Source organism: Berghia stephanieae, chromosome 3, assembly GCF_034508935.2.
Source record: "Berghia stephanieae isolate SIO BIC M18660-M18661 chromosome 3, UCSD_Bste_1.3, whole genome shotgun sequence".
Lineage (NCBI taxonomy): Eukaryota > Metazoa > Mollusca > Gastropoda > Nudibranchia > Aeolidiidae > Berghia > Berghia stephanieae.
The window spans coordinates 103,518,808-103,544,375 of NC_088362.1; the positions used below are offsets into that span (position 1 = coordinate 103,518,808).

Here is a 25,568-nt window from a genome sequence, read left to right on the forward strand (position 1 = left end):
GAAATTCTTTTGGTTTTTGTTTTTTCCCCAAACAACGCAAATTTATTCTCCATTACAACATAACGTGAAAAAATAAAACCCCCTAATTGAGTTGGATATGGACCTCCAATAATACAGTTTCCCTGTCAAAAAAAAAAATAATAGAATAAAAAATAAAGAAGCGATGGTGCTTTTGATAATTTCTAATGCATTTTTAACTCATCAACCCTAGAGATTTTTGCTACTTTTCAAAATTATAAAAAAATTTTTTATTAAAAATGAACATGTACATAGATGGTTTTATTCAACTACCTTGACATGTAAAAACTAAAAACATTAGCTTGATACTACGCCTAATTTGTTCATTAAAAATGTAATAAATGGGGCATGTGGTAAAAGTAACCCCGGGTAACTACGGATATAGTCGGTGTTAGGGTTGAGTGAGTTAAAGGTCTTGACGATGCTCAAAGTTTGAAACAAACAGGTAAGTCACGAGCGTAGTTGGGAAAATGAAAGAAGTTTGAAAACCCATGAACATGAATATCTTTAAAAGTGATACGCTGATTGCCTAGTTTATATTTTACTTGACTCCGTGTGTATTAATTTAATGGTACCCTCTTAAGGCGAAAAAAAAAAATTATTTGTTACAGGGTTGTTTTTTTAGCCCTAGTCTGTGCTTCATGATGGGGTAATAATCCTAACTGTGTCTTATGGGCATCTGATTTACCGAAGGTTTTTGTTTCTTTTTTTTTTTTTTTTTTTTTTTTTTTTTTTGGAGGGGGGGGGAGGGAAAGATAGATAAGAATATAAATAATGGGAAATTCAGACAAAGATAGAAACAAACAGTGAGAAGAACAAATCCAAGATCGTTCCACTCATTCCTCCTTTTTTCTTTCTTCTTTATGTTTAGCCAGCTAGAATTGGATGTTTTTAAGATAAATGCATTAGAAAAAATTAAATATAATAAAAAAAAAACCTCTTTGAAGGCAGAGTATTTCCCTTTTAGTTTTTCTGTGAGTGATTATATTGATTGAAATACCTATATAATCGCTTTGTGCTGTTATTTTTTTGTTTTTGTATAAGCGCTTCCTGGTACTTTTGGTGGAAAGGGGCGCTATAGGGAATGAGATTAGCGGAAAAAAGTAGCGTCCCTTGATTGGAGTCCCGGCGGAAAAGTTATTAGAGAGAGAACTCATGTTGGTTGTGCGCATGCTTTCTTAGTCCTCGCTTCCGGTGACACTTCACCGAAAGGGGAGGACTATTTTTGTCTATTTATTCCTTTATGTATTTATTACTTATTGTCATTTGATTTGCCAAAAACAAACGGCTTTGACGTTTTGCTGCTATGTGGTCTTTGTGTTATACACTAGCTTTGAATCGAAAGGTCCTGGGTTCGAGCCTCACTCGCGCATAGTTGAGTCCTTGGAATTTATTTTTTTAGTTACTTTTTATTGTTAGAGTTTTCAAATTTAGAAAAGATTTGTATTAAAATAAAAAACATGCTAAAAATAATTTATCAATTTAAATTTCACGGGACATTGGCGGCCTTTTACTGAAGATAATGCTCGCACATCACATAATGAAATAAAAGTTCAACGCGGGTTTCAAGTTGTTTAAACTGGTTTCGTCTTCTTCTTCTTCGACCGACTCCATCAGATGCCCATTTTTGACGAGGGTTACATATTAAGGGTGTACTTCTTTGCACGTCTGATAACTCAAAGTATAATGGGCTCGTTGGTGTAATTGAAAATTATTCCCAAACCAACGCAAATTATTCTCCATTACAACGTAACAGTGATAAATCAAACCCATAATTGAGTTCGGATATGAGACCTCCAATAAGTACACGTATTGCATGTCCAAACAAAAAATAATAGAATAAAAAATAAAAGAAGCGATGGTGCTTTCCTGATAGTTTCTAATGCATCTTTAACTCACTCAATCCTAGAGATTTTTGCTACTTTTCAAGATTATAAAATTTTTTTATTAAAAATGAACATGTACATAGATGGTTTTATTCAACTACCATTGACTTTGTAAAAACTAAAAAAAATTAGCTTTGATCCCTATGCCTATAATTTGTCTCTTTAAAAATGAAATAAATAGGCATGTGGAAAAAGAAACCCCCGGGAAACTACGGATATAGTCGGTTGGGGTTTTGAGTGAGTTAAACGTCTTGACGATGCTCAAAATTTTTGAAAAAAAACAGGTAAGTCACCGAGCGTATTTGGGAAAAATGAAAGAAGATGACAACCATGAACATGAATTTTCTTTAAAAGTGATACGCTGATTGCCTAGTTTAAAATTTTATTTGACTCCGTGTGATATTAATTTACTGGTATTTTTATAAGGCGAAAAAAATATTTGTACAGGGTTTTTAAATTTTAGCCCTAGTCTGTGCTTCATGATGAGGTAATAATCCTAATTGTTTCATATGGGCATCTGATTTCCCGAAGGTTTTGTTCTTTTTTTTTTTTTTTCTTTTTTTTTTGGAGGGGGGGAGGGGTAAGATAGATAAGAAATTTAAAAATAATGGGAAAATTCAGAAAAAGATAAAAACAAACAGGAGAAGAACAAATCAAGATCGTTCCACTCATTTCCTCCTTTTCTTTCTTTCTTTATGTTTAGCCAGCTAGAATTGGAATGTTTTTAAGAAATGATAAATGCATTAGAAAAAAATTGAAGATAATGAAAAAAACTCTTTGAAGGCAGAGTACTGCCTTTTAGTTTTCTGTGAGTGATTATTTTGATTGAAATACTTATATATGCATGTGCATGTTATTTTTTGTTCTTTGTATAAGCGCTTCCGGTCTTTTGGTGGAAAGGGGGCGCTATAGGGAATGAGATTGCGGAAGAGTGCGCCCCTTGATTGGACGTCACCGGCAAAAAAGTTATTAGAGAGAGAACTCATGTTGGTTGTGCGCATGCGTCTCTAGTCTCGTTCCCGGAACACTTCACCGAATGCGAGACTTTTTTGTTATTTATTCCTTTATGTATTTATTACTTATTGTCATTTGTTTTGCCAAAACAAAACGGCTTTGACGTTTTGCGCTATGTGGTCTTGTGGTATGACACTAGCTTTTGAATCGAAAGGCCCTGGGTTCGAGCCTCACTCGGCGCATAGTTGAGCCCTTGGAATCTTACTTTTTAGTTACTTGTTATTGTTAGAGTTTTCAAATTTAAGAAAAGGTTTTTATTGAATAAAAAGCATGCTAATAATAATTTATTCAATTTTAATTTCACAGACATTGGCGGCCTTTCTACTGAAGATAATGCTGGCGCATCACATAGAAGTAGAAGATCAAACGCGGATTCAAGTATGTTTAATGGTTTCGTCTTTTTTTCTTCTAGGGACCGACCCCATCAGATGACCATTATTGACGATGTTACATATCCAACGTGTATTTTTTTGCACGTTGATAATCAAAGTATAATGGGCTCGTTGGTGAAATTGATTATTCCCAAACCAACGCAAATTTTTTTTTTTTTTTTTTTTTTTTTTTTTTTTTTTTTTTTTTTTTTTTTTTTTTTTTTTTTTTTTTTTTTTTTTTTTTTTTTTTTTTTTTTTTTTTTTTTTTTTTTTTTTTTTTTTTTTTTTTTTTTTTTTTTTTTTTTTTTTTTTTTTTTTTTTTTTTTTTTTTTTTTTTTTTTTTTTTTTTTTTTTTTTTTTTTTTTTTTTTTTTTTTTTTTTTTTTTTTTTTTTTTTTTTTTTTTTTTTTTTTTTTTTTTTTTTTTTTTTTTTTTTTTTTTTTTTTTTTTTTTTTTTTTTTTTTTTTTTTTTTTTTTTTTTTTTTTTTTTTTTTTTTTTTTTTTTTTTTTTTTTTTTTTTTTTTTTTTTTTTTTTTTTTTTTTTTTTTTTTTTTTTTTTTTTTTTTTTTTTTTTTTTTTTTTTTTTTTTTTTTTTTTTTTTTTTTTTTTTTTTTTTTTTTTTTTTTTTTTTTTTTTTTTTTTTTTTTTTTTTTTTTTTTTTTTTTTTTTTTTTTTTTTTTTTTTTTTTTTTTTTTTTTTTTTTTTTTTTTTTTTTTTTTTTTTTTTTTTTTTTTTTTTTTTTTTTTTTTTTTTTTTTTTTTTTTTTTTTTTTTTTTTTTTTTTTTTTTTTTTTTTTTTTTTTTTTTTTTTTTTTTTTTTTTTTTTTTTTTTTTTTTTTTTTTTTTTTTTTTTTTTTTTTTTTTTTTTTTTTTTTTTTTTTTTTTTTTTTTTTTTTTTTTTTTTTTTTTTTTTTTTTTTTTTTTTTTTTTTTTTTTTTTTTTTTTTTTTTTTTTTTTTTTTTTTTTTTTTTTTTTTTTTTTTTTTTTTTTTTTTTTTTTTTTTTTTTTTTTTTTTTTTTTTTTTTTTTTTTTTTTTTTTTTTTTTTTTTTTTTTTTTTTTTTTTTTTTTTTTTTTTTTTTTTTTTTTTTTTTTTTTTTTTTTTTTTTTTTTTTTTTTTTTTTTTTTTTTTTTTTTTTTTTTTTTTTTTTTTTTTTTTTTTTTTTTTTTTTTTTTTTTTTTTTTTTTTTTTTTTTTTTTTTTTTTTTTTTTTTTTTTTTTTTTTTTTTTTTTTTTTTTTTTTTTTTTTTTTTTTTTTTTTTTTTTTTTTTTTTTTTTTTTTTTTTTTTTTTTTTTTTTTTTTTTTTTTTTTTTTTTTTTTTTTTTTTTTTTTTTTTTTTTTTTTTTTTTTTTTTTTTTTTTTTTTTTTTTTTTTTTTTTTTTTTTTTTTTTTTTTTTTTTTTTTTTTTTTTTTTTTTTTTTTTTTTTTTTTTTTTTTTTTTTTTTTTTTTTTTTTTTTTTTTTTTTTTTTTTTTTTTTTTTTTTTTTTTTTTTTTTTTTTTTTTTTTTTTTTTTTTTTTTTTTTTTTTTTTTTTTTTTTTTTTTTTTTTTTTTTTTTTTTTTTTTTTTTTTTTTTTTTTTTTTTTTTTTTTTTTTTTTTTTTTTTTTTTTTTTTTTTTTTTTTTTTTTTTTTTTTTTTTTTTTTTTTTTTTTTTTTTTTTTTTTTTTTTTTTTTTTTTTTTTTTTTTTTTTTTTTTTTTTTTTTTTTTTTTTTTTTTTTTTTTTTTTTTTTTTTTTTTTTTTTTTTTTTTTTTTTTTTTTTTTTTTTTTTTTTTTTTTTTTTTTTTTTTTTTTTTTTTTTTTTTTTTTTTTTTTTTTTTTTTTTTTTTTTTTTTTTTTTTTTTTTTTTTTTTTTTTTTTTTTTTTTTTTTTTTTTTTTTTTTTTTTTTTTTTTTTTTTTTTTTTTTTTTTTTTTTTTTTTTTTTTTTTTTTTTTTTTTTTTTTTTTTTTTTTTTTTTTTTTTTTTTTTTTTTTTTTTTTTTTTTTTTTTTTTTTTTTTTTTTTTTTTTTTTTTTTTTTTTTTTTTTTTTTTTTTTTTTTTTTTTTTTTTTTTTTTTTTTTTTTTTTTTTTTTTTTTTTTTTTTTTTTTTTTTTTTTTTTTTTTTTTTTTTTTTTTTTTTTTTTTTTTTTTTTTTTTTTTTTTTTTTTTTTTTTTTTTTTTTTTTTTTTTTTTTTTTTTTTTTTTTTTTTTTTTTTTTTTTTTTTTTTTTTTTTTTTTTTTTTTTTTTTTTTTTTTTTTTTTTTTTTTTTTTTTTTTTTTTTTTTTTTTTTTTTTTTTTTTTTTTTTTTTTTTTTTTTTTTTTTTTTTTTTTTTTTTTTTTTTTTTTTTTTTTTTTTTTTTTTTTTTTTTTTTTTTTTTTTTTTTTTTTTTTTTTTTTTTTTTTTTTTTTTTTTTTTTTTTTTTTTTTTTTTTTTTTTTTTTTTTTTTTTTTTTTTTTTTTTTTTTTTTTTTTTTTTTTTTTTTTTTTTTTTTTTTTTTTTTTTTTTTTTTTTTTTTTTTTTTTTTTTTTTTTTTTTTTTTTTTTTTTTTTTTTTTTTTTTTTTTTTTTTTTTTTTTTTTTTTTTTTTTTTTTTTTTTTTTTTTTTTTTTTTTTTTTTTTTTTTTTTTTTTTTTTTTTTTTTTTTTTTTTTTTTTTTTTTTTTTTTTTTTTTTTTTTTTTTTTTTTTTTTTTTTTTTTTTTTTTTTTTTTTTTTTTTTTTTTTTTTTTTTTTTTTTTTTTTTTTTTTTTTTTTTTTTTTTTTTTTTTTTTTTTTTTTTTTTTTTTTTTTTTTTTTTTTTTTTTTTTTTTTTTTTTTTTTTTTTTTTTTTTTTTTTTTTTTTTTTTTTTTTTTTTTTTTTTTTTTTTTTTTTTTTTTTTTTTTTTTTTTTTTTTTTTTTTTTTTTTTTTTTTTTTTTTTTTTTTTTTTTTTTTTTTTTTTTTTTTTTTTTTTTTTTTTTTTTTTTTTTTTTTTTTTTTTTTTTTTTTTTTTTTTTTTTTTTTTTTTTTTTTTTTTTTTTTTTTTTTTTTTTTTTTTTTTTTTTTTTTTTTTTTTTTTTTTTTTTTTTTTTTTTTTTTTTTTTTTTTTTTTTTTTTTTTTTTTTTTTTTTTTTTTTTTTTTTTTTTTTTTTTTTTTTTTTTTTTTTTTTTTTTTTTTTTTTTTTTTTTTTTTTTTTTTTTTTTTTTTTTTTTTTTTTTTTTTTTTTTTTTTTTTTTTTTTTTTTTTTTTTTTTTTTTTTTTTTTTTTTTTTTTTTTTTTTTTTTTTTTTTTTTTTTTTTTTTTTTTTTTTTTTTTTTTTTTTTTTTTTTTTTTTTTTTTTTTTTTTTTTTTTTTTTTTTTTTTTTTTTTTTTTTTTTTTTTTTTTTTTTTTTTTTTTTTTTTTTTTTTTTTTTTTTTTTTTTTTTTTTTTTTTTTTTTTTTTTTTTTTTTTTTTTTTTTTTTTTTTTTTTTTTTTTTTTTTTTTTTTTTTTTTTTTTTTTTTTTTTTTTTTTTTTTTTTTTTTTTTTTTTTTTTTTTTTTTTTTTTTTTTTTTTTTTTTTTTTTTTTTTTTTTTTTTTTTTTTTTTTTTTTTTTTTTTTTTTTTTTTTTTTTTTTTTTTTTTTTTTTTTTTTTTTTTTTTTTTTTTTTTTTTTTTTTTTTTTTTTTTTTTTTTTTTTCTTTTTTTTTAAAACAAAAGTTTTTCATTTTAAATTTTTAAAAAAAATTTTTTTATTAAAAAAAAACATTAAAAAAAAATTTTTTAAAAAAAAACCTTGCTTAAAAAAATTTTAAAAACATCTTATACTACCCTAAATTTTGTTTAAAAAAAAATGAAAAAAATTTAAAAAATCGGGAAAAATAGGTAACCCTTTGGGGGGGGTTCGAGCCTCACTCCGCGCATAGTTGAGTCCTTGGAATCTTACTTTTTAGTTACTTGTTATTGTTAGAGTTTTCAAATTTAAGAAAAGATTTGTATTGAAATAAAAAACATGCTAATAATAATTTATCAATTTAATTTCACAGACATTGGCGGCCTTTCTACTGAAGATAATGCTCGCACATCACATAATAGAAATAGAAGATCAACGCGGGATTCAAGTATGTTTAACTGGTTTCGTCTTCTTCTTCTTCGACCGACTCCATCAGACTGACCATTTTTGACGATGTTACATATCTAACGTGTACTTCTTTGCACGTCTGATAACTCAAAGTATAATGGGCTCGTTGGTGTAATTGAATTATTCCCAAACCAACGCAAATTATTCTCCATTACAACAGTAACAGTGATAAATCAAACCCATAATTGAGTTCGGATATGAGACCTCCAAATAAGTACACGTATTGCATGTCCAAACAAAAAATAATAGAATAAAAAATTAAAAAAAACGATGGTGCTTTCCTGATAGTTTCTAATGCATCTTTAACTCACTCAATCCTAGAGATTTTTGCTACTTTTCAAGATTATAAAAATTTTTTATTAAAAATGAACATGTACATAGATGGTTTTATTCAACTACCATTGACATGTAAAAACTAAAAACATTAGCTTTGATACTATGCCTATAATTTGTCTCATAAAAATGTAATAAATAGGCATGTGGTAAAAGTAACCCCGGGTAAACTACGGATATAGTCGGTGTTAGGGTTGAGTGAGTTAAACGTCTTGACGATGCTCAAAAGTTTGAAACAAACAGGTAAGTCACCGAGCGTAGTTGGGAAAATGAAAGAAGATGACAACCATGAACATGAATATCTTTAAAGTGATACGCTGATTGCCTAGTTTATATTTTACTTGACTCCGTGTGATATTAATTTACTGGTATCTCTATAAGGCGAAAAAAAAATATTTGTACAGGGTTGTTATTTTAGCCCTAGTCTGTGCTTCATGATGAGGTAATAATCCTAATTGTTTCATATGGGCATCTGATTTACCGAAGGTTTTTGTTTCTTTTTTTTTTTTGGAGGGGGGGGGAGGGGTAAGATAGATAAGAATATTAAAATAATGGGAAAATTCAGACAAAGATAGAAACAAACAGTGAGAAGAACAAATCCAAGATCGTTCCACTCATTTCCTCCTTTTTCTTTCTTTCTTTATGTTTAGCCAGCTAGAATTGGAATGTTTTTAAGAAATGATAAATGCATTAGAAAAAAATTGAAGATAATGAAAAAAAACTCTTTGAAGGCAGAGTACTGCCTTTTAGTTTTTCTGTGAGTGATTATATTGATTGAAATACTTATATAATCGCATGTGCATGTTATTTTTTGTTCTTTAAATAAGCGCTTCCTGGTACTTTTGGTGGAAAGGGGCGCTATAGGGAATGAGATTAGCGGAAGAGTAGCGTCCCTTGATTGGACGTCACCGGCACAAAAGTTATTAGAGAGAGAACATCATGTTGGTTGTGCGCATGCGTCTCTAGTCCTCGCTTCCGGAGACACTTCACCGAAAGCGAGGACTATTTTTGTCTATTTATTCCTTTATGTATTTATTACTTATTGTCATTTGATTTGCCAAAACAAAACGGCTTTGACGTTTTGCGGCTATGTGGTCTTGTGGTATGACACTAGCTTTTAAATCGAAAGGTCCTGGGTTCGAGCCTCACTCGGCGCATAGTTGAGTCCTTTGAATCTTACTTTTTAGTTACTTGTTATTGTTAGAGTTTTCAAATTTAAGAAAAGGTTTTTATTGAAATAAAAAGCATGCTAATAATAATTTATCAATCTTATTTCACAGACATTGGCGGCCTTTCTACTGAAGATAATGCTGGCGCATCACATAGAAGTAGAAGATCAACGCGGGATTCAAGTATGTTTAACTGGTTTCGTCTTCTTCTTCTTCTACGACCGACTCCATCAGACTGACCATTATTGACGATGTTACATATCCAACGTGTACTTGTTTGCACGTCTGATAACTCAAAGTATAATGGGCTCGTTGGTGTAATTGAATTATTCCCAAACCAACGCAAATTATTCTCCATTACAACAGTAACAGTGATAAATCAAACCCATAATTGAGTTTGGATATGAGACCTCCAAATAAATACACGTCTTGCATGTCCAAACAAAAAATAATAGAATAAAAAAAAGAAAGCGATGGTGCTTTCCTGATAATTTCTAATGCATCTTTAACTCACTCAATCCTAGAGATTTTTGCTACTTTTCAAAATTGGAAAAAAAAATTTATTAAAAATGAGCATGTACATAGATGGTTTTATTCAACTACCATTGACATGTAAAAACTAAAAACATTAGCTTTGATACTACGCCTATAATTTGTCTCATAAAAATGTAATAAATAGGCATGTGGTAAAAGTAACCCCGGGTAAACTACGGATATAGTCGGTGTTAGGGTTGAGTGAGTTAAAGGTCTTGACGATGCTCAAAAGTTTGAAACAAACAGGTAAGTCACCGAGCGTAGTTGGGAAAATGAAAGAAGATGACAACCATGAACATGAATATCTTTAAAAGTGATACGCTGATTGCCTAGTTTTATATTTTACTTGACTCCGTGTGATATTAATTTACTGGTATCTCTATAAGGCGAAAAAAAATATTTGTACAGGGTTGTCATTTTAGCCCTAGTCTGTGCTTCATGATGAGGTAATAATCCTAACTGTTTCATATGGGCATCTGATTTACCGAAGGTTTTTGTTTCTTTTTTTTTGTTTCTTTTTTTTTTGGAGGGGGGGGGGGAGGAGTAAGATAGATAAGAATATTAAAATAATGGGAAAATTCAGACAAAGATAGAAACAAACAGTGAGAAGAACAAATCCAAGATCGTTCCACTCATTCCCTCCTTTTTCTTTCTTTCTTTATGTTTAGCCAGCTAGAATTGGAATGTTTTTAAGATAAATGCAATAGAAAAAATTGAATATAATGAAAAAAAAACCTCTTTGAAGGCAGAGTACTTCCTTTTAGTTTTTCTGTGAGTGATTATATTGATTGAAATACCTATATAATCGCATGTGCATGTTATTTTTTTGTCTTTGTATAAGCGCTTCCTGGTACTTTTGGTGGAAAGGGGCGCTATAGGGAATGAGATTAGCGGAAGAGTAGCGTCCCTTGATTGGACGTCACCGGCGGAAAAGTTATTAGAGAGAGAACATCATGTTGGTTGTGCGCATGCGTCTCTAGTCCTCGCTTCCGGTGACACTTCACCGAAAGCGAGGACTATTTTTGTCTATTTATTCCTTTATGTATTTATTACTTATTGTCATTTGATTTGCCAAAACAAAACGGCTTTGACGTTTTGCTGCTATGTGGTCTTGTGGTATGACACTAGCTTTTGAATCGAAAGGTCCTGGGTTCGAGCCTCACTCCGCGCATAGTTGAGTCCTTGGAATCTTACTTTTTAGTTACTTGTTATTGTTAGAGTTTTCAAATTTAAGAAAAGATTTGTATTGAAATAAAAAACATGCTAATAATAATTTATTATAATAAGTTAGATGGAAAGGAGCAGGAGAACTTAATTATGATGACTGTAAAATTATATACTCAGGAGGAGGAGAACACCAAAGGGGAGTTGGAATTATACTAGATAATAAAACGGCGCGAGCAGTCAAAGGATTCTGGCCCATATCAGACAGAGTAATGGCAATCAAACTACAAGCAAAACCTTTTGATTTTGATATTTTACAAATATACGCCCCAACCACCAGTCACGATGATGAAGAAGTGGAAAATTTCTATCAACAAATAGATAAAGCAATGCATCAGTTTAAGTCTTCAGACATAAAACTCATCATGGGCGATTTTAATGCCAAGGTGGGCCGAGAAAGAATAGAAGATATTGTGGGCCCACATGGTCTGGGAGACAAAAATGACAGAGGTGATCGTCTTATTCAATGGTGCCGTCAACATGATCTGACAATCACAAATACTTGGTCAACAAACCACAATAGAAGGAAGTGGACATGGAAAAGTCCTGGAGATGGAGTGAGAAACCAAATAGATTACATACTCATCAGCAAACGTTTCCGAAACTCGGTTTTGTATGCCAAATCTATGCCGGGGGCTGACTGTAACAGCGATCATATACCTGTGCTATGCCCCATACGAGTTAAATTGAAAATCTGCAAAAGAGCAAAGGCTAAACCTAAATACCAACTAGACATTCTCCGGGAGGAACAGAAGATACAAGAAAAATTTGAACTATCAGTAAGAAACAAGTTTGAAGTGCTTGGAGAACTAACAGATATAGAAGAGAAATATGAGCAGTTTAAAGACAGTGTTGCTGCATCATTAGAAGAAAATGTTCCAACCACACTTAAGTTGCAGAAGAAGAAATGGATTACTCCAGAGATATTAGAATTAATGAATGAGAGAAGAAAGGCCAAAAATCAGGAAGAAAAATACAAGACTCTGAACAGGCAGATAAAAAGAAAATGCAACGAAGCTAAAGAAGACTGGATAAATGAACAATGTCACTATATAATGTCCTGCAAAGAAAAAAATGGCAAATTCTTCCATCAGAAAATCAAAGAAGTGACAAACAAAACTAAATCAGGTGCTAAAAGTGGATGCATCAAAGACAAGCGTGGAAACACCATCATGGACAAAGACTGCATTCTAAACAGATGGTCAGAATATATTGAAGAACTTTTTTTTGATAATCGAGGAGAAATGCCTATGATAAAAGAACTGGAAGGGCCTTCTATAATGAAAGATGAAGTTAGGAACGTCATGAAAAGCATGAAAAATGGAAAAGCTGCAGGACCTGATGCCATAACAATTGAAGCCTTGACTGGCCTGGGTGAATGGGGGATTGAATTCATCACAAACCTTCTAAATCAAGTGTATGACACAGGAAAAATGCCAACTGATATGAAACGATCCATTTTTATAGCACTACCAAAAAAGCCAGGGGCAGTTGATTGTGAACAACACAGAACTATTAGCCTAATGAGCCACCTCACAAAAATTCTTTTGAAGATAATTTTACTAAGAATAAGAAATAAAATACGACCTGAAATTGGGGAGATGCAATTTGGTTTTGTTGAGGACAAGGGTACCAGAAATGGAATATTCACATTATCAATGCTGATGGAAAGATGTATTGAAGTAAATAAAGATCTGTATATGTGTTTCATCGACTATTCAAAAGCCTTTGATAAAGTACAACACGAAAAACTATTCAAAATTCTATCATCCTTGGACATTGATGGTAAAGATTTAAGAATATTACGGAATTTGTACTGGGAACAAGAAGCAGCAATGCGTGTTGACAACGAACTAAGCAGTTTTACACCTATTAGAAGAGGAGTTAGGCAGGGGTGTGTTTGTCTCCAGATTTATTCAACCTCTATAGTGAAATGATATTAAGAGATATCGAACATAAGAAGGGGGTGTGTATTGGAGGAAAGAATGTAACAAATCTGAGGTATGCAGATGATACGGTTCTACTGGCAGAATCTGAACATGAACTACAAGAATTACTGGATGTTGTAGTCAGGAGTAGTGAAAATATGGGACTGGAACTGAATATATCTAAAACAGAATGTATGACGGTATCTAAAAATAATAACCCACCAGCCTGTGTAATAACAAGCAGAGGACAAACAATACAACAAGTTGAATGTTTCAAATATTTAGGCTTCAATGTAACATCCAATGGAAAATCAGATTGTGAAATAAAGAAAAAGAATAGGTATGGCGAAGAATGCATTCAACCAGCTGCATACAATTATGAAAAACAGGAATATTAGCATGAAAACAAAAATCAAAGTCCTGGATTGCTATGTACTGTCTGTGCTGCTATATGGTTGTGAGAGCTGGACCATAAACAAGACCATGGTTAAAAGACTGGAGGCAGTGGAAATGTGGTTTTACAGAAGAATGATGAGGGTGTCATGGATGGAAAGGAAAAGAAATGAAGAAATTTTAGAAATGGCAAACAGAAAAAGATCACTGATAACAAAAATCATCAAACGCCAAATGGAATTTTTAGGACACATTATCCGCCACCCTGGTTTGGAAATACTCGCCTTGACTGGAAAGATGAATGGAAAAAGAATAAGAGGAAGACAAAGAATAACGTATTTGAAAGGGATAAGAACTTGGACAGATGAAGCTGAGAAAGGTGGCGCTGCTTTAATAGAATTGGCAAGAGATAGATCAGCTTGGCGGAAGATGACCTCCGACGTCTGCTTCAGATATAGAACTACATGAGATGAGAATAATAATTTATCAATTTAATTTCACAGACATTGGCGGCCTTTCTACTGAAGATAATGCTCGCACATCACATAATAGAAATAGAAGATCAACGCGGGATTCAAGTATGTTTAACTGGTTTCGTCTTCTTCTTCTTCGACCGACTCCATCAGACTGACCATTTTTGACGATGTTACATATCTAACGTGTACTTCTTTGCACGTCTGATAACTCAAAGTATAATGGGCTCGTTGGTGTAATTGAATTATTCCCAAACCAACGCAAATTATTCTCCATTACAACAGTAACAGTGATAAATCAAACCCATAATTGAGTTCGGATATGAGACCTCCAAATAAGTACACGTATTGCATGTCCAAACAAAAAATAATAGAATAAAAAATAAAAGAAAGCGATGGTGCTTTCCTGATAATTTCTAATGCATCTTTAACTCACTCAATCCTAGAGATTTTTGCTACTTTTCAAAATTATAAAATAATTTTTATTAAAAATGAACATGTACATAGATGGTTTTATTCAACTACCATTGACATGTAAAAACTAAAAACATTAGCTTTGATACTACGCCTATAATTTGTCTCATAAAAATGTAATAAATAGGCATGTGGTAAAAGTAACCCGGGTAAACTACGGATATAGTCGGTGTTAGGGTTGAGTGAGTTAAAGGTCTTGACGATGCTCAAAAGTTTGAAACAAACAGGTAAGTCACCGAGCGTAGTTGGGAAAATGAAAGAAGATGACAACCATGAACATGAATATCTTTAAAAGTGATACGCTGATTGCCTAGTTTATATTTTACTTGACTCCGTGTGATATTAATTTACTGGTATCTCTATAAGGCGAAAAAAAATTATTTGTACAGGGTTGTTATTTTAGCCCTAGTCTGTGCTTCATGATGAAGTAATAATCCTAACTGTGTCATATGGGCATCTGATTTACCGAAGGTTTTTGTTTCTTTTTTTTTTTTTTTTTTTTTCTTTTTTTTTTTTTGGAGGGGGGGGGGGGGGGTAAGATAGATAAGAATATTAAAATAATGGGAAAATTCAGACAAAGATAGAAACAAACAGTGAGAAGAACAAATCCAAGATCGTTCCACTCATTCCCTCCTTTTTCTTTCTTTCTTTATGTTTAGCCAGCTAGAATTGGAATGTTTTTAAGATAAATGCATTAGAAAAAAATTGAATATAATGAAAAAAAAACCTCTTTGAAGGCAGAGTACTTCCTTTTAGTTTTTCTGTGAGTGATTATATTGATTGAAATACCTATATAATCGCATGTGCATGTTATTTTTTTGTCTTTGTATAAGCGCTTCCTGGTACTTTTGGTGGAAAGGGGCGCTATAGGGAATGAGATTAGCGGAAGAGTAGCGTCCCTTGATTGGACGTCACCGGCGGAAAAGTTATTAGAGAGAGAACATCATGTTGGTTGTGCGCATGCGTCTCTAGTCCTCGCTTCCGGTGACACTTCACCGAAAGCGAGGACTATTTTTGTCTATTTATTCCTTTATGTATTTATTACTTATTGTCATTTGATTTGCCAAAACAAAACGGCTTTGACGTTTTGCTGCTATGTGGTCTTGTGGTATGACACTAGCTTTTGAATCGAAAGGTCCTGGGTTCGAGCCTCACTCCGCGCATAGTTGAGTCCTTGGAATCTTACTTTTTAGTTACTTGTTATTGTTAGAGTTTTCAAATTTAAGAAAAGATTTGTATTGAAATAAAAAACATGCTAATAATAATTTATCAATTTAATTTCACAGACATTGGCGGCCTTTCTACTGAAGATAATGCTCGCACATCACATAATAGAAATAGAAGATCAACGCGGGATTCAAGTATGTTTAACTGGTTTCGTCTTCTTCTTCTTCGACCGACTCCATCAGACTGACCATTTTTGACGATGTTACATATCTAACGTGTACTTCTTTGCACGTCTGATAACTCAAAGTATAATGGGCTCGTTGGTGTAATTGAATTATTCCCAAACCAACGCAAATTATTCTCCATTACAACAGTAACAGTGATAAATCAAACCCATAATTGAGTTCGGATATGAGACCTCCAAATAAGTACACGTATTGCATGTCCAAACAAAAAATAATAGAATAAAAAAAAAAAAAGCGATGGTGCTTTCCTGATAATTTCTAATGCATCTTTAACTCACTCAATCCTAGAGATTTTTGCTACTTTTCAAATTATAAAAATTTTTTATTAAAAATGAACATGTACATAGATGGTTTTATTCAACTACCATTGACATGTAAAAACTAAAAACATTAGCTTTGATACTACGCCTATAATTTGTCTCATAAAATGTAATAAATAGGCATGTGGTAAAAGTAACCCCGGGTAAACTACGGATATAGTCGGTGTTAGGGTTGAGTGAGTTAAAGGTCTTGACGATGCTCAAAAGTTTGAAACAAACAGGTAAGTCACCGAGCGTAGTTGGGAAAATGAAAGAAGATGACAACCATGAACATGAATATCTTTAAAAGTGATACGCTGATTGCCTAGTTTATATTTTACTTGACTCCGTGTGATATTAATTTACTGGTATCTCTATAAGGCGAAAAAAAAATATTTGTACAGGGTTGTTATTTTAGCCCTAGTCTGTGCTTCATGATGAGGTAATAATCCTAACTGTTTCATATGGGCATCTGATTTACCGAAGGTTTTTGTTTCTTTTTTTTTTTTTTTTTTTTTTTTTTTGGAGGGGGGGGAGGGGTAAGATAGATAAGAATATTAAAATAATGGGAAAATTCAGACAAAGATAGAAACAAACAGTGAGAAGAACAAATCCAAGATCGTTCCACTCATTTCCTCCTTTTTCTTTCTTTCTTTATGTTTAGCCAGCTAGAATTGGAATGTTTTTAGAAATGATAAATGCATTAGAAAAAAATTGAATATAATGAAAAAAAACCTCTTTGAAGCAGAGTACTTCCTTTTAGTTTTTCTGTGAGTGATTATATGATTGAAATACTATATAATCGCATGTGCATGTTATTTTTTTGTTCTTTGTATAAGCGCTTCCTGGTACTTTTGGTGGAAAGGGGCGCTATAGGGAATGAGATTAGCGGAAGAGTAGCGTCCCTTGATTGGACGTCACCGGCGGAAAAGTTATTAGAGAGAGAACATCATGTTGGTTGTGCGCATGCGTCTCTAGTCCTCGCTTCCGGTGACACTTCACCGAAAGCGAGGACTATTTTTGTCTATTTATTCCTTTATGTATTTATTACTTATTGTCATTTGATTTGCCAAAACAAAACGGCTTTGACGTTTTGCTGCTATGTGGTCTTGTGGTATGACACTAGCTTTTGATCGAAAGGTCTGGGTTCGAGCCTCACTCCGGCATAGTTGAGTCCTTGGAATTTACTTTTTAGTACTTGTTATTGTTAGAGTTTTCAAATTTAAGAAAGATTGATTGAAATAAAAAATGCTAATAATAATTATCAATTTATTTCACAGACATTGGCGGCTTTCTACTGAAGATAATGCTCGCACATCACATAATGAAATAGAAGATCAACGCGGGATTCAAGTATGTTAACTGGTTTCGTCTTCTTCTTCTTCGACGACTCCTCAGACTGACCATTTTGACGATGTTACATATCTAACGTGTACTTTTTGCACGTCTGATAACTCAAAGTATAATGGGCTCGTTGGTGTAATTGAATTATCCCAAACCAACGCAAATTATTCTCCATTACAACAGTAACAGTGATAAATCAAACCCATAATGAGTTGGATATGAGACCTCCAAATAATACACGTATTGCATGTCCAAACAAAAAATAATAGAATAAAAAAAAGAAAGCGATGGTGTTTCCTGATATTTCTAATGCATCTTTATCACTAAATCCTAGAGATTTTTGCTACTTTTCAAAATTAAAAATTTATTAAAAATGAAATGTACTAGATGGTTTTATTCAACTACCATTGACATGTAAAACTAAAAACATTAGCTTTGATACTACGCCTATAATTTGTCTCATAAAATGTAATAAATAGGCATGTGGTAAAAGTAACCGGGTAAACTACGGATATAGTCGGTGTAGGGTTGAGTGAGTTAAGGTCTTGACGATGCTCAAAAGTTTGAAACAAACAGGTAAGTCACCGAGCGTGTTGGGAAAATGAAAGAAGATGACAACCATGAACTGATATCTTAAAAGTGATACGCTGATTGCCTAGTTTATATTTTACTTGACTCCGTGTGATATAATTTATGTATCTCTATAAGGCGAAAAAAAATTATTTGTACAGGGTTGTATTTTAGCCTAGTCTGTGCTTCATGATGAAGTAATAATCTAACTGTGTCATATGGGCATCTGATTACGAAGGTTTTGTTTCTTTTTTTTTTTTTTTTTCTTTTTTTTTTTTGGGGGGGGGGGGGAGGGTAAGATAGATAGAATATTAAATAATGGGAAAATTCAGACAAAGATAGAAAAACAGTGAGAAGAACAAATCCAGATCGTTCCACTCATTCCCTCCTTTTTCTTTCTTTCTTTATGTTTAGCGCTGAATTGGATGTTTTTAAGATAAATGCATTAGAAAAAAATTGAATTAATGAAAAAAAACCTCTTTGAAGGCAGAGTACTTCCTTTAGTTTTTCTGTGAGTGATTATATTGATTGAAATACTTATAATCGCATGTGCATGTTATTTTTTGTCTTTGTATAAGCGCTTCTGGTACTTTGGTGAAAGGGGCGCTATAGGGAATGAGATTAGCGGAAGAGTTAGCGTCCCTTGATTGGACGTCACCGGCGGAAAAGTTATTAGAGAGAGAACTCATGTTGGTTGTGCGCATGCGTCTCTAGTCCTCGCTTCCGGTGACACTTCACCGAAAGCGGGACTATTTTTGTCTATTTATTCCTTTATGTATTTATTACTTATTGTCATTTGATTTGCCAAAACAAACGCTTTGACGTTTTGCTGCTATGTGGTCTTGTGGTATGACACTAGTTTTGAATCGAAAGGTCTGGGTTCGAGCTCACTCGCGCATAGTTGAGTCCTTGGAATCTTACTTTTTAGTTACTTGTTATTGTTAGGTTTCAAATTTAAGAAAGATTTGTATTGAATAAAAAACTGTAATAATAATTTATCAATTTAATTTCACAGACATTGGCGCTTTTACTGAAGATAATGCTCGCACATCACATAATAGAAATAGAAGATCAACGCGGGATTCAGTATGTTTAACTGGTTTCGTCTTCTTTTCTTCGCCGATCCATCAGACTGACCATTTTTGACGATGTTACATATCTAGTGTACTTCTTTGACGTCTGATAACTCAAAGTATATGGGCTCGTTGGTGTAATTGAATTATTCCAAAAACCAACGCAAATTTTTCTCCATTTCAACAGTAACAGTGATAAATCAAACCATATTGAGTTCGGATATGAGACCTCCAATAAGTACACGTATTGCATGTCAAACAAAAAATAATAGAATAAAAATAAAAAAAGCGATGGTGCTTTCTGATATTTCTAATGCATCTTTAATCACTAATCTTGAGATTTTTGCTACTTTCAAATTATAATAATTTTTTTATTAAAAATGAACATGTACATAGATGGTTTTAATTCAACTACCATTGACATGTAAAAACTAAAACATTAGCTTTGATACTAGCCTATAATTGTTCATAAAAATGTAATAAATAGGCATGTGGTAAAAGTAACCCGGGTAAAACATACGGATATAGTCGGTGTTAGGGTTGAGTGAGTTAAAGGTCTTGACGATGCTCAAAAGTTTGAAACAAAACAGTAAAGTCACCGAGCGTAGTTGGGAAAATGAAAGAAGATGACAACCATGAACATGAATATCTTTAAAAGTGATACGCTGATTGCCTAGTTTATATTTTACTTGACTCCGTGTGATATTAATTTACTGGTATCTCTATAAGGCGAAAAAAAAATTATTTGTACAGGGTTGTTATTTTAGCCCTAGTCTGTGCTTCATGATGAAGTAATAATCCTAACTGTGTCATATGGGCATCTGATTTACCGAAGGTTTTTGTTTCTTTTTTTTTTTTTTTTTTTTTTTTTTTTTGGGGGGGGGGGGGGGTAAGATAGATAAGAATATTAAAATAATGGGAAAATTCAGACAAAGATAGAAACAAACAGTGAGAAGAACAAATCCAAGATCGTTCCACTCATTTCTCCTTTTTCTTTCTTTCTTTATGTTTAGCCAGCTAGAATTGGAATGTTTTTAAGATAAATGCATTAGAAAAAAATTGAATATAATGAAAAAAAACCTCTTTGAAGGCAGAGTACTTCCTTTTAGTTTTTCTGTGAGTGATTATATTGATTGAAATACTATATAATCGCATGTGCATGTTATTTTTTTGTCTTTGTATAAGCGCTTCCTGGTACTTTTGGTGGAAAGGGGCGCTATAGGGAATGAGATTAGCGGAAGAGTAGCGTCCCTTGATTGGACGTCACCGGCGGAAAAGTTATTAGAGAGAGAACATCATGTTGGTTGTGCGCATGCGTCTCTAGTCCTCGCTTCCGGTGACACTTCACCGAAAGCGAGGACTATTTTTGTCTATTTATTCCTTTATGTATTTATTACTTATTGTCATTTGATTTGCCAAAACAAAACGGCTTTGACGTTTTGCTGCTATGTGGTCTTGTGGTATGACACTAGCTTTTGAATCGAAAGGTCCTGGGTTCGAGCCTCACTCCGCGCATAGTTGAGTCCTTGGAATCTTACTTTTTAGTTACTTGTTATTGTTAGAGTTTTCAAATTTAAGAAAAGATTTGTATTGAAATAAAAAACATGCTAATAATAATTTATCAATTTAATTTCACAGACATTGGCGGCCTTTCTACTGAAGATAATGCTCGCACATCACATAATAGAAATAGAAGATCAACGCGGGATTCAAGTATGTTTAACTGGTTTCGTCTTCTTCTTCTTCGACCGACTCCATCAGACTGACCATTTTTGACGATGTTACATATCTAACGTGTACTTCTTTGCACGTCTGATAACTCAAAGTATAATGGGCTCGTTGGTGTAATTGAATTATTCCCAAACCAACGCAAATTATTCTCCATTACAACAGTAACAGTGATAAATCAAACCCATAATTGAGTTCGGATATGAGACCTCCAAATAAGTACACGTATTGCATGTCCAAACAAAAAATAATAGAATAAAAAATAAAAGAAAGCGATGGTGCTTTCCTGATAATTTCTAATGCATCTTTAACTCACTCAATCCTAGAGATTTTTGCTACTTTTCAAAATTATAAAAATTTTTTTATTAAAAATGAACATGTACATAGATGGTTTTATTCAACTACCATTGACATGTAAAAACTAAAAACATTAGCTTTGATACTACGCCTATAATTTGTCTCATAAAAATGTAATAAATAGGCATGTGGTAAAAGTAACCCGGGTAAACTACGGATATAGTCGGTGTTAGGGTTGAGTGAGTTAAAGGTCTTGACGATGCTCAAAAGTTTGAAACAAACAGGTAAGTCACCGAGCGTAGTTGGGAAAATGAAAGAAGATGACAACCATGAACATGAATATCTTTAAAAGTGATACGCTGATTGCCTAGTTTATATTTTACTTGACTCCGTGTGATATTAATTTACTGGTATCTCTATAAGGCGAAAAAAAATTATTTGTACAGGGTTGTTATTTTAGCCCTAGTCTGTGCTTCATGATGAAGTAATAATCCTACTGTGTCATATGGGCATCTGATTTACCGAAGGTTTTTGTTTCTTTTTTTTTTTTTTTTTTTTTTTTTTCTTTTTTTTTTTTGGAGGGGGGGGGGGGGGAGGGGTAAGATAGATAAGAATATTAAAATAATGGGAAAATTCAGACAAAGATAGAAAACAAACAGTGAGAAGAACAAATCCAAGATCGTTCACTCATTCCCTCCTTTTTCTTTCTTTCTTTATGTTTAGCCAGCTAGAATTGGAATGTTTTTAAGATAAATGCATTAGAAAAAAATTGAATATAATGAAAAAAAAACCTCTTTGAAGGCAGAGTACTTCCTTTTAGTTTTTCTGTGAGTGATTATATTGATTGAAATATCTATATAATCGCATGTGCATGTTATTTTTTTGTCTTTGTATAAGCGCTTCCTGGTACTTTTGGTGGAAAGGGGCGCTATAGGGAATGAGATTAGCGGAAGAGTAGCGTCCCTTGATTGGACGTCACCGGCGGAAAAGTTATTAGAGAGAGAACATCATGTTGGTTGTGCGCATGCGTCTCTAGTCCTCGCTTCCGGTGACACTTCACCGAAAGCGAGGACTATTTTTGTCTATTTATTCCTTTATGTATTTATTACTTATTGTCATTTGATTTGCCAAAACAAAACGGCTTTGACGTTTTGCTGCTATGTGGTCTTGTGGTATGACACTAGCTTTTGAATCGAAAGGTCCTGGGTTCGAGCCTCACTCGCGCATAGTTGAGTCCTTGGAATCTTACTTTTTAGTTACTTGTTATTGTTAGAGTTTTCAAATTTAAGAAAAGATTTGTATTGAAATAAAAAACATGCTAATAATAATTTATCAATTTAATTTCACAGACATTGGCGGCCTTTCTACTGAAGATAATGCTCGCACATCACATAATAGAAATAGAAGATCAACGCGGGATTCAAGTATGTTTAACTGGTTTCGTCTTCTTCTTCTTCGACCGACTCCATCAGACTGACCATTTTGACGATGTTACATATCTAACGTGTACTTTTTGCACGTCTGATAACTCAAAGTATAATGGGCTCGTTGGTGTAATTGAATTATTCCCAAACCAACGCAAATTATTCTCCATTACAACAGTAACAGTGATAAATCAAACCCATATTGAGTTCGGATATGAGACCTCCAAATAAGTACACGTATTGCATGTCCAAACAAAAAATAATAGAATAAAAAATAAAAAAAAACGATGGTGCTTTCCTGATAGTTTCTAATGCATCTTTAACTCACTCAATCCTAGAGATTTTTGCTACTTTTCAAATTATAAAATTTTTTTATTAAAAATGACATGTACATAGATGGTTTTATTCAACTACCATTGACATGTAAAACTAAAAACATTAGCTTTGATACTATGCCTATAATTTGTCTCATAAAAATGTAATAAATAGGCATGTGGTAAAAGTAACCCGGGTAAACTACGGATATAGTCGGTGTTAGGGTTGAGTGAGTTAAAGGTCTTGACGATGCTCAAAAGTTTGAAACAAACAGGTAAGTCACCGAGCGTAGTTGGGAAAATGAAAGAAGATGACAACCATGAACATGAATATCTTTAAAAGTGATACGCTGATTGCCTAGTTTATATTTTACTTGACTCCGTGTGATATTAATTTACTGGTATCTCTATAAGGCGAAAAAAAATTATTTGTACAGGGTTGTTATTTTAGCCCTAGTCTGTGCTTCATGATGAGGTAATAATCCTAATTGTTTCATATGGGCATCTGATTTACCGAAGGTTTTTGTTTCTTTTTTTTTTGTTTCTTTTTTTTTTTTGGAGGGGGGGAGGGGTAAGATAGATAAGAATATTAAAATAATGGGAAAATTCAGACAAAGATAGAAACAAACAGTGAGAAGAACAAATCCAAGATCGTTCCACTCATTTCCTCCTTTTTCTTTCTTTCTTTATGTTTAGCCAGCTAGAATTGGAATGTTTTTAAGAAATGATAAATGCATTAGAAAAAAATTGAAGATAATGAAAAAAAAAACTCTTTGAAGGCAGAGTACTGCCTTTTAGTTTTTCTGTGAGTGATTATATTGATTGAAATACTTATATAATCGCATGTGCATGTTATTTTTTGTTCTTTGTATAAGCGCTTCCTGGTACTTTTGGTGGAAAGGGGCGCTATAGGGAATGAGATTAGCGGAAGAGTAGCGTCCTTGATTGGACGTCACCGGCACAAAAGTTATTAGAGAGAGAACATCATGTTGGTTGTGCGCATGCGTCTCTAGTCCTCGCTTCCGGAGACACTTCACCGAAAGCGAGGACTATTTTTGTCTATTTATTCCTTTATGTATTTACTTACTTATTGTCATTTGATTTGCCAAAACAAAACGGCTTTGACGTTTTGCGGCTATGTGGTCTTGTGGTATGACACTAGCTTTTGAATCGAAAGGTCCTGGGTTCGAGCCTCACTCGGCGCATAGTTGAGTCCTTGGAATCTTACTTTTTAGTTACTTGTTATTGTTAGAGTTTTCAAATTTAAGAAAAGGTTTTTATTGAAATAAAAAGCATGCTAATAATAATTTATCAATCTTATTTCACAGACATTGGCGGCCTTTCTACTGAAGATAATGCTGGCGCATCACATAGAAGTAGAAGATCAACGCGGGATTCAAGTATGTTTAACTGGTTTCGTCTTCTTCTTCTTACGACCGACTCCATCAGACTGACCATTATTGACGATGTTACATATCCAACGTGTACTTGTTTGCACGTCTGATAACTCAAAGTATAATGGGCTCGTTGGTGTAATTGAATTATTCCCAAACCAACGCAAATTATTCTCCATTACAACAGTAACAGTGATAAATCAAACCCATAATTGAGTTTGGATATGAGACCTCCAAATAAATACACGTCTTGCATGTCCAAACAAAAAATAATAGAATAAAAAAAAAAGAAAGCGATGGTGCTTTCCTGATAATTTCTAATGCATCTTTAACTCACTCAATCCTAGAGATTTTTGCTACTTTTCAAAATTGGAAAAAAAAAATTATTAAAAATGAGCATGTACATAGATGGTTTTATTCAACTACCATTGACATGTAAAAACTAAAAACATTAGCTTTGATACTACGCCTATAATTTGTCTCATAAAAATGTAATAAATAGGCATGTGGTAAAAGTAACCCCGGGTAAACTACGGATATAGTCGGTGTTAGGGTTGAGTGAGTTTAAAGGTCTTGACGATGCTCAAAAGTTTGAAACAAACAGGTAAGTCACCGAGCGTAGTTGGGAAAATGAAAGAAGATGACAACCATGAACATGAATATCTTTAAAAGTGATACGCTGATTGCCTAGTTTATATTTTACTTGACTCCGTGTGATATTAATTTACTGGTATCTCTATAAGGCGAAAAAAAATATTTGTACAGGGTTGTCATTTTAGCCCTAGTCTGTGCTTCATGATGAGGTAATAATCCTAACTGTTTCATATGGGCATCTGATTTACCGAAGGTTTTTGTTTCTTTTTTTTTTTGTTTCTTTTTTTTTTTTTGGAGGGGGGGGGGGAGGAGTAAGATAGATAAGAATATTAAAATAATGGGAAAATTCAGACAAAGATAGAAACAAACAGTGAGAAAAACAAATCCAAGATCGTTCCACTCATTCCCTCCTTTTTCTTTCTTTCTTTATGTTTAGCCAGCTAGAATTGGAATGTTTTTAAGAAATGATAAATGCATTAGAAAAAAATGAAGATAATGAAAAAAAAAACCTCTTTGAAGGCAAAGTACTTCCTTTTAGTTTTTCTGTGAGTGATTATATTGATTGAAATACCTATATAATCGCATGTGCATGTTATTTTTTGTTCATTGTAGTATAAGCGCTTCCTGGTACTTTTGGTGGAAAGGGGCGCTATAGGGAATGAGATTAGCGGAAGAGTAGCGTCCCTTGATTGGACGTCACCGGCACATGCGTCTCTAGTCCTCGCTTCCGGAGACACTTCACCGAAAGCGAGGACTATTTTTGTCTATTTATTCCTTTATGTAATTATTACTTATTGTCATTTGATTTGCCAAAACAAAACGGCTTTGACGTTTTGCGGCTATGTGGTCTTTGTGTATGACACTAGCTTTTAAATCGAAAGGTCCTGGGTTCGAGCCTCACTCGGCGCATAGTTGAGTCCTTGGAATCTTACTTTTTAGTTACTTGTTATTGTTAGAGTTTTCAAATTTAAGAAAAGGTTTGTATTGAAATAAAAAGCATGCTAATAATAATTTATCAATCTAATTTCACAGACATTGGCGGCCTTTCTACTGAAGATAATGCTCGCACATCACATAATAGAAATAGAAGATCAACGCGGGATTCAAGTATGTTTAACTGGTTTCGTCTTCTTCTTCTTCGACCGACTCCATCAGACTGACCATTATTGACGATGTTACATATCCAACGTGTACTTGTTTGCACGTCTGATAACTCAAAGTATAATGGGC

At 29.9% G+C, this 25,568-nt stretch overlaps 1 protein-coding gene across 4 annotated transcripts in view; it reads left to right on the forward strand.

Annotated features, from left to right (window-relative positions):
• LOC144969034 (uncharacterized) overlaps nucleotides 1-25,568 on the forward strand; it is a 55,462-nt gene that overhangs the window by 18,338 nt on the left and 11,556 nt on the right. For 3 of the 4 annotated variants that reach the window (XM_078908002.1, XM_078908004.1, XM_078908005.1), the window contains 8 exons: nucleotides 7,267-7,341; nucleotides 8,975-9,046; nucleotides 13,446-13,520; nucleotides 15,176-15,250; nucleotides 20,226-20,300; nucleotides 21,962-22,036; nucleotides 23,679-23,750; nucleotides 25,371-25,445. In XM_078908002.1, coding sequence (XP_078764128.1) covers nucleotides 7,267-7,341; nucleotides 8,975-9,046; nucleotides 13,446-13,520; nucleotides 15,176-15,250; nucleotides 20,226-20,300; nucleotides 21,962-22,036; nucleotides 23,679-23,750; nucleotides 25,371-25,445 — 594 coding nt within the window. Of the gene's footprint in view, nucleotides 1-3,224; nucleotides 3,297-7,266; nucleotides 7,342-8,974; nucleotides 9,047-13,445; nucleotides 13,521-15,175; nucleotides 15,251-20,225; nucleotides 20,301-21,961; nucleotides 22,037-23,678; nucleotides 23,751-25,370; nucleotides 25,446-25,568 lie in introns of all 4 variants that reach the window. The other variant, XM_078908001.1, reaches the window with a different exon arrangement.